The 13,194-nt window shown below is 38.4% G+C and overlaps 2 protein-coding genes and 1 long non-coding RNA gene across 6 annotated transcripts in view; 1 reads left to right on the top strand and 2 right to left on the bottom strand.

Moving 5' to 3' along the window:
• Positions 1-271: 271 nt before the first annotated feature.
• Positions 272-3,162, bottom strand: LOC127946035 (uncharacterized). The gene is made up of 2 exons (XR_008150997.1): positions 3,033-3,162; positions 272-647 (listed from the first exon to the last, which is right to left on the bottom strand). It is a non-coding gene; the product is annotated as an uncharacterized LOC127946035 (long non-coding RNA).
• On the top strand, positions 881-3,960 carry gbx1 (gastrulation brain homeobox 1). Its single transcript, XM_052542317.1, has 2 exons — positions 881-1,622; positions 2,992-3,960. Exons 1-2 carry the CDS (start codon positions 1,187-1,189, stop codon positions 3,504-3,506), a joined length of 951 nt encoding a protein of 316 aa, XP_052398277.1. The 5' UTR covers positions 881-1,186; the 3' UTR covers positions 3,507-3,960.
• A 4,999-nt stretch (positions 3,961-8,959) lies between these two features.
• The window catches only part of agap3 (ArfGAP with GTPase domain, ankyrin repeat and PH domain 3), a 143,019-nt gene continuing 138,784 nt past the window's right edge, over positions 8,960-13,194 (bottom strand). For all 4 annotated transcript variants that reach the window (XM_052542900.1, XM_052542902.1, XM_052542901.1 and 1 more), the window contains exons 17-18: positions 11,794-12,049; positions 8,960-11,718 (exon numbers count right to left, since the gene is read on the bottom strand). In XM_052542900.1, the coding sequence (XP_052398860.1) occupies positions 11,503-11,718; positions 11,794-12,049 (472 nt within the window). In that variant the 3' untranslated portion in view covers positions 8,960-11,502. The remainder of the gene's footprint in view (positions 11,719-11,793; positions 12,050-13,194) is intronic.

Here is a 13,194-nt window from a genome sequence, read left to right as displayed (position 1 = left end):
ACGCAAAAGCAAAAGCAATTTCTTTTCGCGGGTGTAGGCCTGTAAGTTTAGCTAACTTGCCTAACTATTGTTGTGAAAAACGTAATCTGAAAACACTTTTGAAATGTATATACCCCCCCACACACACACACACCCCGTTTGTTATTACTGACTTTAGGGAGGTTCAAAGTGTAATTAGGAGGGCCAAGACCTTGCCATGATTCGCACCCTATTCTTGACTAAAAATTCATGATATGTGTTAAAAAATAATAATAATAATAAAAAAAAGGAAGACGTTTTGACTTTTATTTTTTTATGTATTTTCTTTTAAAAAGTATGAAAGTAAAAGTTACTATATAAAGATTACATTTCTAAGAACTTGTTTTTTGTTTTTTCTAAATGTGGATATTTCTTATTTTTTAAATCTAGAAAAATCACACACACACACACACACACACACAGCCATATTTTGTAATTCCCCCCAAAACGATCAGTAAGAGTTCACACAGATCTCTACATTCAAACGTCATTTCATCAGTTAAATCTCCCTCTTAGGGATAATTGTCGGCCAGATTCACTCTTTCTCCCAACAGAATAGAAAAGCCTCTCTCTCACAAGAGGGCCAAAACATCTGCCTCTCCGCCCTCACGACTCGATGCCATCGGCCCCTGAAAGAATCAACAAAAGAACCGTTGTTATATATCTTCCCTTGAATACAAAGTAATTACTTATCATCAATCAAAATTAATAATAGTTGATTGGGTTGGTGTGGTCAGCGCAGTCCCCTCACATTCGCTTTCCAGAGGAGGAGGCTTGACCCACTGGGAAACTACCCCCCACCCCTCGCTAGGCGGCCTAAAAAGTCAGGGATTGAATAAGGAAATGAAGCGTAATTTGAGGAAGATGGATGAGTCTCCAGGGCAACTCCCCCTTCTATCCTCTTGTACTGATGAGAGCGAAAGAGAGAGAGAGACAGAGCGCGCGAGACAGAGGGGTGTGCGTGTGTGTGTTTATGTCTCAGTATGTGACAAACAGAGGCTGAGACACTGAGAGCTCCAGACAAAAACAAAACAAAACGCATCAGGTCTGTCAGTTGGACGGCGAGGACCCTACCGCACCATCAGGATAACCGTGGACCACATTTGGGTGATTTGTCTCAGAAGGCCAGTGCACGGGATTTATACAAGCAGCCCGCGCGCAGTTCACCATGCAGAGACCGAGCGGTCCAGGCACGGCGTTTTCCATTGATTCTTTGATTGGCACGCCACAGCCCCGGCCGGGCCACCTGCTCTACACGGGTTACCCGATGTTTATGCCATACCGACCGTTTATGATTCCACAAGCCCTGTCCCATTCGTCATTACCGTCGGGTATCCCTCCTTTGACACCGCTGGCATCGTTCGCAGGGCGTCTGACCAACACTTTTTGCGCAGGGTTGGGGCAGGGGATGCCCTCCATGGTGGCGCTCACCACCACCCTGCCCAGTTTCTCGGACCCTCCAGATAGTTTCTATCCCCCGCAGGAGATGCCGGGACCCCGGTTAGGCGCGGACGGGACGGGGATGAACCGGCAGGAGAGCCCGCATGACGAACTCAAGGGCTCTGAACTCCTCAATTTCACGGAAACTTTTCAGGCGGTTGCAGGTGAGCACTGGACACAGTCTCTCAATGACAGGTGGTTTCATTACGAGCGCAAAAAGTTCTAGCGGCCTCTATTCGAAATAAAAGTTCTGATTAGAACCCAAAGGCTTTTACAGGATGATGCCGAAAGTTCCACAACAAACTTTCATTCTCTAGTTCTTTAGAAAATACTCTGGTGGGTTAGACAACTCATGAACCAATGTGCAAAATAAAATAAATTTTATTGTAAAACGAAAATGGAATATACCTCCAGAAAAAAATATATAATAATAATAAATATATATATAATTCTTGATAAGAATGATGCGCTTTTGGTGAACTGGTGAACAAAGTGACGCAAAAAGTAATTCAATAATACTTAACTGTGTGGTAGCTACTTCATATAAACTCTGTGCATAAGCTTTAACATAGATAGCTGTACATTCAGTCAGAAATGTCATGACACTTGAAATTTTAAAAAGGTATCTGGATTTTGAATAAGACTCACCAACCTTACCAGTGTGGTTTACCATAGCCGTTTTTGTGCGCTGGTATAACAGTGCATTTCTAATCTATCATCTGTTATTGTTCTTAGGCACTTCGTAAAATTATCCAAAGACAAATGGACACATCTGAGCTTGCAAACTTGCATTGTCTTTTGATTTGTATTCGGGTGGGCCTTCACTCCTGGCATTGGAGAGTTTCGAAACAATGATATGCTACAAAAGATTTGGGTTTGAAAATTACATGTCTTGATACCAATGTAAACCATATGAACAAAAGCAATTATTCTATAGTTTCAGCACAGTTTTTTTTTATTTTTACTATTATTATTTCATTACTGTTAATAAAATACATTTCCCCCAGCCAACCTGCTACAATACTTTCATTTCTACTTGAGCTTTTGAGTTGGAACGCCAATTGTTTTAAACAAAATTCCTCTTGGAAAAAAAAGTGCAATGAACTTGCATGTTGTCATTTTAAATGTAAAAATGTAAGGTAACAACCAAAGTCAGTTTTAGTAGACTGAATATGTAGACAGGCCAGCACTGGTTGGATTTTATTAGAATATTTATGAAATAACTTCTGTAGAATTTAAGTTTAAAATGAAGCAGTCAGCAACGATTAACGTTCTATCGAATTTTAATAGTGTAATTTTGTTACATAGTTTGACAATTAATTTGCAGGTTATTTGATTTCAACTGGATTTTTATTTTATTTTTGTCAAAAAGGACTTTTCGCTGCAGTTCGTCACCTGTTTTACATTAGCTGAACTTCAGTTTAGTGGGTCGAAATATTTCTCATAAATTGACTACTACATTTGCCCCTTGAACTGACCTCATCTGTCTGGAATATCTGTAGTGATTCATCTCTTAATTTGCATTCTTTTAAGGGGAAACCAAGCTCTACAGTTCAGATGATGAGAAACTGGACCTGAAATCAGCGGAGGCCGCGTGCAGTGACAGGGAGGACAGTTCAGCCGACAGCGAGAACGAAAGCTTCTCCGACGGGAACACCTGCGCTTCAGCGTCCCAGAAAAGTAAACTCAAAGGCGGCTCACAGGACGCGTTACCGCCGGGCGGCTCTGCGGGAAAGAGCCGGAGGAGGCGGACTGCTTTCACTAGCGAACAGCTGCTAGAACTCGAGAAGGAGTTTCACTGTAAGAAGTATCTGTCCCTCACCGAGCGCTCTCAGATCGCGCACGCGCTCAAACTCAGCGAGGTCCAGGTCAAAATCTGGTTCCAGAACCGCAGGGCCAAATGGAAACGGATCAAAGCCGGCAACATCAACAACAGATCCGGGGAGCCCGTCCGGAACCCCAAAATCGTGGTGCCCATTCCCGTGCACGTCAACAGGTTCGCGGTTCGGAGTCAACATCAACAGATCGAACCGGGCAGCAGGCCATGAACTCCTCAAATGACAAATGAACTCCTCAAACGAACATTTACATGACCCAGATTCCCGCAGGTCAGGGGTCACACACTACAGATGCATGAAGCACACCTAAAAGGAGACCGTTTCGGACATTCAGTGACTTTTAGGAAACACTTTGGCGACTTTCAATTAAAAAACACGAGGCCTATACAATGCTTAACGGATCATCGGTTTATAAACATGCAATTTTGAAAAGCCTATATATGAATCAAAGTTTATGAAACGTGTATTATGACCTGTTAAGCATTTTATATATTTAAAGATTATCAAAAGGTGTTCCCGACTTTTATAGCCATCTGTTCAATATCGACATTACTTTCAGGTTTGTTCTTTACCTTCTTTCCTCAGAAATGTCTTTATTTTTAATTTATTATTTTGTACATTTGTAAATATTAAATGTGTCCATGCGGCACAAATGTGCACTATACGAGACTGTAAAGAGACATTCTTTTAAAAAGATAAGTATTTATAAGTTGCTGTCTAGTGAGTTTTTGCATGTGGCCATTTGTTGTCTAATTTCCCCGTATGATTTCACCGGGCCGTTCTCGTTGTTTCGACTATTTTTGCATGTGCTCTTAAAGCATTTCTGTCCCTTAGAGGCGGAGTCTCCCCCAGTTCTTTGTGGAAATAAAAAACGGTGATGGAAATAAATAAGCTCAAGAACACACAGACAGAGTGATACATTCCCATCGACGTCACCATAAATGTGCATTATGGTTGCATAAAACTGTTTAAAGAATTGTATTCATTGCATGCACTTTGGTTATTCTTAAATACTGTTTCAGTGTTTGTCATCTTTGCAAACGATTTAATTAATTATTGATCAATCCACTGGATCATTGATAGATATTTTAAACCAAACATTATTCTAAAGCATAATGTGACTACTGGCAATTTATTTCTTTATCTATATTCATTTACTTATGCATAAAAATACATTATGTAATTATTAAGTCCAATTAATATTACAATGTAAATTATATTTTATTATATATATTTTTAAGTGCATAAAACACAATATATCTACTTTTCACTGTTGAATCTTTAAATATCAAGATATTAGAAATAACACCAGGAAATGTTGATCTTGAAATATTTCTTCAGGGGGATTTATTGTTTTAATGCCCAGGTCACTGACTCAGATCTCTATTTTCTTTTCTTCTGGTTGAAATAGTTGTGGACCCTTTAAATGTGTCTTAGCTCTTCTTTACATCCAGCAGATTTACTTTATTTGATGTATTTTGAGCAGGGAATAGAGCACATCTCTCATCAGCATCAAGAGACCATGGGGTGAAATGATTATCCTTCTATTAAACATGAAGATAGCATTATTTTATTTTATTTTTCAGAAGTAGGAAGTATTGTGAAGCTTTAGCCGTACAAATCTTCTCTTCTCTTTAAATCAACATTATTGGTCTGAATCATTTCTTTTGGCCTTCTTCAGTAAAAAAGACCAAACATGCAATATGCAGATTGAATTTCCTTCAGTGTAAAATTATGCTGCTGATATCAAATTTGTATGCCTTTGACATGAAACAATTACTAACCGTTTTGCATTGATACAAAATGCATTTAATTCAGTGAAAAATGTTATTTGTCATGTTAAAACATGAGGATAGTCATGAGAAAAATACATAAGAAAAATTCAGTTTTTAGGCAATTGATGAAAACTAACTGCATGGAAACCTTCATGCTTCACAATATTTTACACAAATGTATTCAATGCATTTAATGTGCATGACTGTATACTTAGTTTATTTGTTCCATAACTGTGACGTAAAAGTCTCACCATTTCCCTTATTCACTGAAAAGTATGGCCTACTTGTATAATCAGAGGGGAATTTGAATATGATGATGAATATGAAAGCATACTTTTACAACCACATGTGATTGAGAAAGACACACACTGACCAGCAGCAAAAACAATCATTTGACTTTATTATGACCAGTACAGATGATCTAAAGGAAGAGTCTGTGTGTGTGTGTGTGTGTGTGTGTGAGAGAGAGAGAGAGAGAGAGAGAGGTTTTTTTGTTAATGAGCACAGGACTCATTTGTCTCTCTTTGGGAGGCCGTGCTGTCTCAGATGAGAGTGATGGAGCTCTATTACACTGGTCATATCCAACACACTGTAATGAACTTCAACATCAATCATTACAGGAGAGAGAGCAAAAGACCATGCTGGGTCTCTATCTCTCTCTCTCTGTTCCAGGGTTGAGTCTCATTGAGTCACTACACTCCGTTCACAGACTACATCAACATACAAAAAAAAACTCCTTTACATGAAGGTAAACTATTTACATGTATGTATTTGACAGAGCTGTTTATCCAAAGCGACTTACACTGCATTCAAGATAAACATTTTATCAGTTCATGTATTCCCTGGGAATCGAACCCATGATCTTGCCGTTGCTAGCACCATGCTGTTTGAGCTACAGGAATGTAACGTAAAATATACGTACAGGAGTATAATATGAAAACTATAGCATTAATGATAAAAAAATACTCTGGGAAGAAAACACAATCATATATATTTAATTAATAGGTACTGAATTTTTCAAGATACAGTACTTCAGTGTAATTCAATAAAATCTTGGCCACATGCCACCTTAATGTTCCATTGTTTTAATGTTAATGCATAATATGTAGTTAAATGTAGTGTTAAATTTATATAATGTAGTGTTAACAAAGGCTGCTTTCGGTCTTTCAGCAGTACACTTTTGCCAAATATGCTGCTATGCAAATTGCTGCTATGCTGCATACTTTATTAATTGCAAAAATTGCAAGTTTTTAAAAAAGTTACTTATCCCAACTGGGAAAGAAAAACGTTTTAATCCAGCTAAACTGGTTTTAGTTTAAGCTGGCCTCACAGCCTCATCAGCAGAAAACTAACCATTTGAAACCAAGGGAGGAGACCAGTTTAGGCTGGATTTCTGATCAGAAATCATATACACACCGGAAAGCAGATGATAACAGCGTTTAAATCTAAATCATTGTTCTGTGTGTGAACGGACTACAGGAGTCACACCTGTAAACTAATGATTGATGTGCTGGTAACCACAGCAACAGTTTGTTGTTTCATGGGAGCAAAAATACCTGACTTCTTTTGACCAAAATATTATTAATAACAAGAGACATTATCATCCAGTAATTAGTGTTTATTAGCCATACTTTGTTTATGCCAGTCTATGAAGCATCATGTTAAGAAACAGGACTGACAATTTTCTATTGCTGTGTATAGCTTCATGACAGAATCACATTAGACATGTTTATCTCAAAGTGACTAAGTCGTCATTTTTTTTAACCAGTTTATGTATTCCCTGGAAATCGAACCCATAACTCTGGTATATGCTCTAATGTTTGAGCAACGAGAATCAGGGACAGCCAATGTGGATGTAACTGGAAGCTGCTTTCATTGCTAGAAACAGCAACAGGATGCAAAGTGTAATGTACCATGACGTATGAAACACCAGCAACTGTTTTCTCTCATAAGTGCTAATAAGCAGAAGGAAAGCAACACACTGAGACATGAATCCACACCCTGGAGAAAACTGCACCCTGACCTTCTGCAAGACACCAGCTCACCTGTTGAGGAGTTCATGTCTTTACATTTAGATTTTATTTGATGAAACCAAGCTCCCTTAAAGCATGAAACAAAATCCCCCAAAACAATCCCATAAATTATGCACGCAGAAAACAATCTCATAAACTAATGAGGAATCTCTGAACTTTCTTGACTTGTATTGTCAGCATGTCGCTCTGACACGAGTGTGGAAGTTAATTGCTTCAGCCTCCAGTAACCGCTAGTGGTAAATGCCTATGAGCTGTTGCATTTACATATCCCCTCATTTAGAGACTCTGCTAATTAGCATTCTCATTATGCCAATTATACTAGCTTTAATTATTATAGCAGCGTCACTATAAAAAAAAATATGAATCGCAAACCAAATAGCCTACAGAGAAATTCCACAAGGTGCTGTTCCGAGGATGCGGTGATGGGAGATCCAGCACAGCTTGTCAAGAGCGGAACACTCTCATTATGACAATCAGATTAATTGTTTAATTGATATCCGAGCATTTGTTTCATTAACGGGTCGTTAGGAAGCGCAAGGCACCGGCTATTCCCGTTCCTCAGCGTGCCGTTCTCCGGAAGCGGACTAGCGGAGACTTGGAAGAGGAGGGACCGGAAGCGCGAGGCCTGAATCCTGGGGAGTGTCTGCTGGACGCCCACGCCGCTGATGTATGGGCAGATGCATCAAATCACACAGGATAAACAAGCGATGGATTTCATCAGTGCCATCATAGCCTTAATTTGGCTGCCTAATGAGTCAGAGCTAGTGGCGGAGATAAAAGTTGTCAGAGGCGCGGCTCTAATGAATTTCTTGCCACTTGTAATCAAGGTTGGCTGTCTGAGGGGCCATGATTAATGGAACCCTGGAGGATTCCCTCGGCCTTCAGCTCTCATTACAGCTAATGCATTCTCAGGCAAATTAACGCACTGAGAAGAGCGAGCAGGAGAGAGAGCAGGAGAGAGACGGGAAAGAAAGAACAAGATTGAGAGAAGCCAAGGAAAGAAAACATAAAATGACAATTAAACAGCCTATGAAAGCAAAATGGAGTTTTAGTATATGCCTGTTAGCTTTGAGCTGAGCATCTATGCTAATATGTAAACAAAACTAAAATACAGGTGGCATCATTTTATGTCATAACCATTCAGGTGGTACTGAACTTCCGGTTCCATCTTCCTGAAGTCAGTGGGGTTTTTTAATTGTACATAGCACAGGCTTTAATTAGAAAACGCATACAAATCAAGCACAAGGCAGTGCACAGGTAAACTCATCTATCTACTCACAGTTTGCACAGTTGCAAACTAGTTAAATTTTTTTATACATTTAATTGTAGTGTTGACATCATTATTTAAAGCCTAACTTCAGCTTTTTATTTTGGCAATTGCATTTAGGCTTCAAAATTCATACAAGTTGGTTTCATTTGTGAAAACTACCACAATGAATGAAATGTGTAAGAACCATAAACTTTTGTCGGTCCCAGAGCTTCTTTTCTGTAATAATCCAAAGACCAATGGAAAACATCTGCTCGATACAAGTAAAAGATGATGCTATTAATATTTTGGTCGGGTTTCCGGTGCAATGAATGCTTGAATTCTTCTATAATCTGACAAAATATGTACACAATATGCACAAAGCATGCTTTTTAAAAGCTACTATAACTAGTCCGCTTTTATGATGACTTTAGCTATTGATGGTCTCAAAGCTAAAAGATTCCAATAACTTTTTATGAAAATCTTTTTAAAAACCATATATCCTGGTTTTCCATGATCATGTTTAGAGAGTTGAGATAAAAGACATTTTGGCAGCCACACATTTTCACAATCTTATGATCACGGAATGAATGACAAAACTTCTCGGCATTCATGGTATAAATCATTTTATTGGAGTGTTTATTATGTCGATAGCCAGCCAAGCATCCAATCACACAACAGCTAACTCTCATGACAGTTCTCCCTCATGTTCAGAAGGAGCATTTAAAAACAATGGCAAAATAAAAGAACGGACAGAAAGTTATCAAACAGCTCAATAAAAGCAACAACCAAAAGGAATTATTTACATCTTGCTTTTATAAATATGTCAAATGTACATATAATACACAAAGTACCTTAACGGCCAGACAATGTGGACACATTGAGACCCAAAACCAGGTACCAAAAACAACTTTAAAACAAAACGGTGCTTCTTTCTGCTATATGGCTACTTGAGGAACTTCATGGGCTCATCCCAACATTCAATAAACCGGCATGATGGGCAAGTGTTTATAATTTTCAACTGCCATATTCCCAAAATCTCATTTTAGCAACCTCATGTTTTACAAAGGAGCCCAAGCACAGCGTATATTAAAAAAAAAAGTGATACATATTCGCTTTTGAAGAACAACAGGTTAACTTTCCATGCATGTTGTTGGGGATGAGCCTCCAGAATTAAATGACGTTGCATTTAAAATCAATGGCAATTCTCCTAAAGCTTAGTTAGATGAGGGTTGCATGTACAACTCTGACTCGAATAAGAAAGAAAATGTACCTGCTAGAAAACTTAAAATACTGTCTGGTAAGGAAGGTTCAACATCTCCCTCTCGCTTTACCGCGTTCCCTTTAACTCACATGTGCCAAATATTAAATAAGTTTTAATCATGATTTCATATTTCAAGTAAAAGTTGACGGCATACACACTAGCAAACGAGGGTTAAGGCTGATAGGTTTCAGATGGGTACATAACGGCCATCTCATCCAGAAATTGCCCACACGACACACAACTAGCTGCAACAGGGAGCAGGAAAAGCTATTTTCTACACACATCTGTACATTATCCACATCACGATCCCATTCGATTAGAAACACACGTCTGGATTCTAATGGATACAAAAACAGCCACACAGTCACAAGTGTGGAGGTCATTAGACTCGTAACAAACACACTCTCACAGGAGTAAACGGCGAGATGGTCTTATTTCGTAATCTAGTGTGTCGGTACCGTCCGCTGCTACTGAATGGATCTGTCATTAGGCAGGAGAGGGACGTCAGTATCAAACAATTAGAAGAACACTTCATACCGGTCCAGAAATGATTCACACAAGGCATCCGCAATAACACAGTATTTATCAAGCCCTTCCAAGACAATCACATAAAGGCTAAATGTAAAATAGCAGAGAGTATGATGATTTGGGTTTTGTTATATTGCACTGATGCAACACATGGTAATGCTTTACCCAGTAGCCTTAGCGTTTTTGAGCTTCGTTTAAGGGCACAATGGTAGTACAACTATAAAATGTGTGAAGTTTTAGTGAAATATGCACTTAAATGTTTTTTTTTAAGCATAAATCAGAAAAATCAGTTGAATTTAGTGAAGCATTTATGGTAATTTGCGTAAAACATACTGTATCCTGGTCACCTCAAAGTCAAAATAAAATAATGAGAAAATATATTTTGCATTCAAAAGAAAAATCAAGGAATATTTTATCCACCAAAATTTTCATTACTGAAATGCATTTGTATATATTTTTAATTCATTTTTCTGTTTCTTTTAATATCATTCTCATTATTGTAATAAAGTATATTGTAGTGCTTAAAATAAAATATTTACCCCCTTATTTAAACCTTAAAATTAAAGTATTAAATACATTTTTTTCCTTTTGACTTCAAGGTGCAATACACAGACACGTCTTTGACAGGTTTCACCAAAATTGCTGATTTAATGGTATACTGTAGTCCATCTAAAACGGAAATTTCTGTCATTATTTACTCTCCGTCATGCCATTTTAAACCTGTATGACTATTTGTTTTGTGGAACATAAAAGAACATATTTTGAAGAATGTAGGCATTGTAATCAAACTATTTTGTATATGGACTTGAAAATGCGAACCAAAACTCGTTGGTTGCCCATATTCTTCCAAACATCTTTTGTGTGTGTGTGTGTGTGTGTATGTATTCAGCAGAAGAAAGAAGTTTGGAATGACATGAGGGACAGTAAATATTAACAGAACTTCCCCTTTAACAACATAATTTAATGTTCTTATGGACATAAACACATGGGCCCAATGCATTACTGTCGTCTGATTATTTCTAAACCGATGTAACTTAAAAATAAAAAATAAAACTTATCTTAAGAACCTATTGCCCATCATTTCATTTTTTTTTAGTTCTATACACACACAAAAAAGTATCCTTAAAAACGTATTTTCTTCAGCTTAAAAATAACATGTTAACACTGCTAATTCTCGGCGTATGCTAACATTGGTCACAGGACGTCGTCATGAGGGTAATGGGTTTACGTGACACACGTGGCACTACGCACAGTTTCCTAATAAAGACGTACTGTACTGCTGAGGGAAATGATGCTATTTTACGAGAGCAGCATCTATGGGAACATCAACATCACACACTAGAGACACTGTGGGTCACGATCACATGATGCTAACACTACGGTTCAGCTCGCATTGAGCGTTGTTGTTGATGTTGGGATTGTGTCGGGTGGCCGTGGGTGTCGACAGTCCTCCGCCGTCATCACATGGACAACCGTGTTGGATGAGGATGTCGACGCACTCTTGACTTCCTGCTCGCTGGGCGTAGCACATCGGCGTCTGACCGCGGGCGTCGCGACTCTTCACGTCCACGCCGTACTGAAATAAAACGATTCAATTAATGATGGAGGGACACTTAAGAATGAAAGGAGGTTGCAAAGAGCGAGTCCTTACCCAGATGAGCAGCTGTGTGATGACCACATTAGCCATGGCGCAGGACAGGTGCAGGGCGGTACGTCCGTCTCCGTCGCCGTACGTCTCGTTGACTTCTTCTTTGGTGCCGTGGGCCAGCAGGAGAACCACCAGCCTCAGGTCGTCCTCCACCACGGCCCGCAGGAGCTGCTGTCCCAGAGGCACGTCTGACTGAGGAAGCCCCTCCAGGAACAACTTCTGCTCGTACTTCGCCCGGATCCAGCGCTCCTTCTCTTCCCTGAGAGTGAGGACACAAACAGAGATCAACTTTTTATTCATGTTTATCAGCGCTCATTCTGATAGCTAACACCATTCTGTGCTAGTGAATCAAATCAAAACGCTGAATCAATGAAATCAATTTATAAAATACACATTTTTTAATATTTCTGTAAAAATGTATGTAGGTAAATATAGTTGCTTAGTTCTAGGTTTTGTTATATACGTTTAAATAGTTAAATAATCTATACATATATTGATGAAAAAATTATAGAAGACAGGTCTTTATTTATAAATATTATATATTTTATTTTATTATTTTATATATTTATTTTTCAAGATTTATTTTTATTGTTTTAGTTCTTTTGGTAGAAATTGTCATTTTTTAATCAAATTTAGTGTTGTACATAGTATTTATTAATTATATTATTCTATATATTATTTTATATTTTTTCCTGTTTTTAACAACAATTTCTATGAACTAAACAATATTAAAAAGCATGTTAAAAATAAACAAGGCATGTTTTCCTAAATAAGTAAGTAAATAAAAGTAAACATTTATAGCATGTTTAACAATTCAGTGATATAGAGTACATATAAGATTGACAAGCTAGATATATTTTCTATTTGCATTAAATTCTTTATAATCATAATACTTTAAATAATACAGTGTAGTACTTAATAGCCATAAAATTACAGTGCATAATTTCCCTCGGCTTTAATATCACCTTACTTTGGCAACCACTGGTTAAATGCGACTTTGATACATCAGATAAACTCAGCGACTTCTGAATATATGACAATCCCAGTAGAGTCTGTATTTCTGACAGAATCATATCTGTGACTTTGAGGAGGTCCAGAGTAATTCAGTTCTGATTAGGACAGAGGTCACAAGGGAAGCAGGTTAAATGTACAAATCACACATCCGCAGCCTTAACTTCCTTTAGACTGGTTTTCCATCAGAATCTAGAGGGTTAAAGTCTGTCTGGCTATCGAAAGGTTACACATTGTGAACAGCATGTCTATCGTGGACAATACAGGAGTGTGTGCGTTGGGGGGAAGCCGTGTTTTTATCGCCGCTGTCAGTGTTGTCAGTCCTGCCCGGTGAATGCCCACAAAGGAGACCCTCTCAACACTGGCCCCTCAACCCTCTAGGGGGCCGCCGGC

Source organism: Carassius gibelio, chromosome A24 (assembly GCF_023724105.1).
Source record: "Carassius gibelio isolate Cgi1373 ecotype wild population from Czech Republic chromosome A24, carGib1.2-hapl.c, whole genome shotgun sequence".
NCBI lineage: Eukaryota > Metazoa > Chordata > Actinopteri > Cypriniformes > Cyprinidae > Carassius > Carassius gibelio.
Note: the sequence above shows the minus strand (reverse complement) of the source record. Positions and strands in the feature narration are given on the sequence as shown.

Bases quoted from the DNA above. Each gene is read 5' to 3' on its own strand.
- gbx1 (XM_052542317.1), top strand. From the start codon at position 1,187: ATGCAGAGACCGAGCGGTCCAGGCACGGCGTTTTCCATTGATTCTTTG. The intron at 1,623-2,991 runs GTGAGCACTGGA...CATTCTTTTAAG, and splicing joins AACTTTTCAGGCGGTTGCAG to GGGAAACCAAGCTCTACAGT.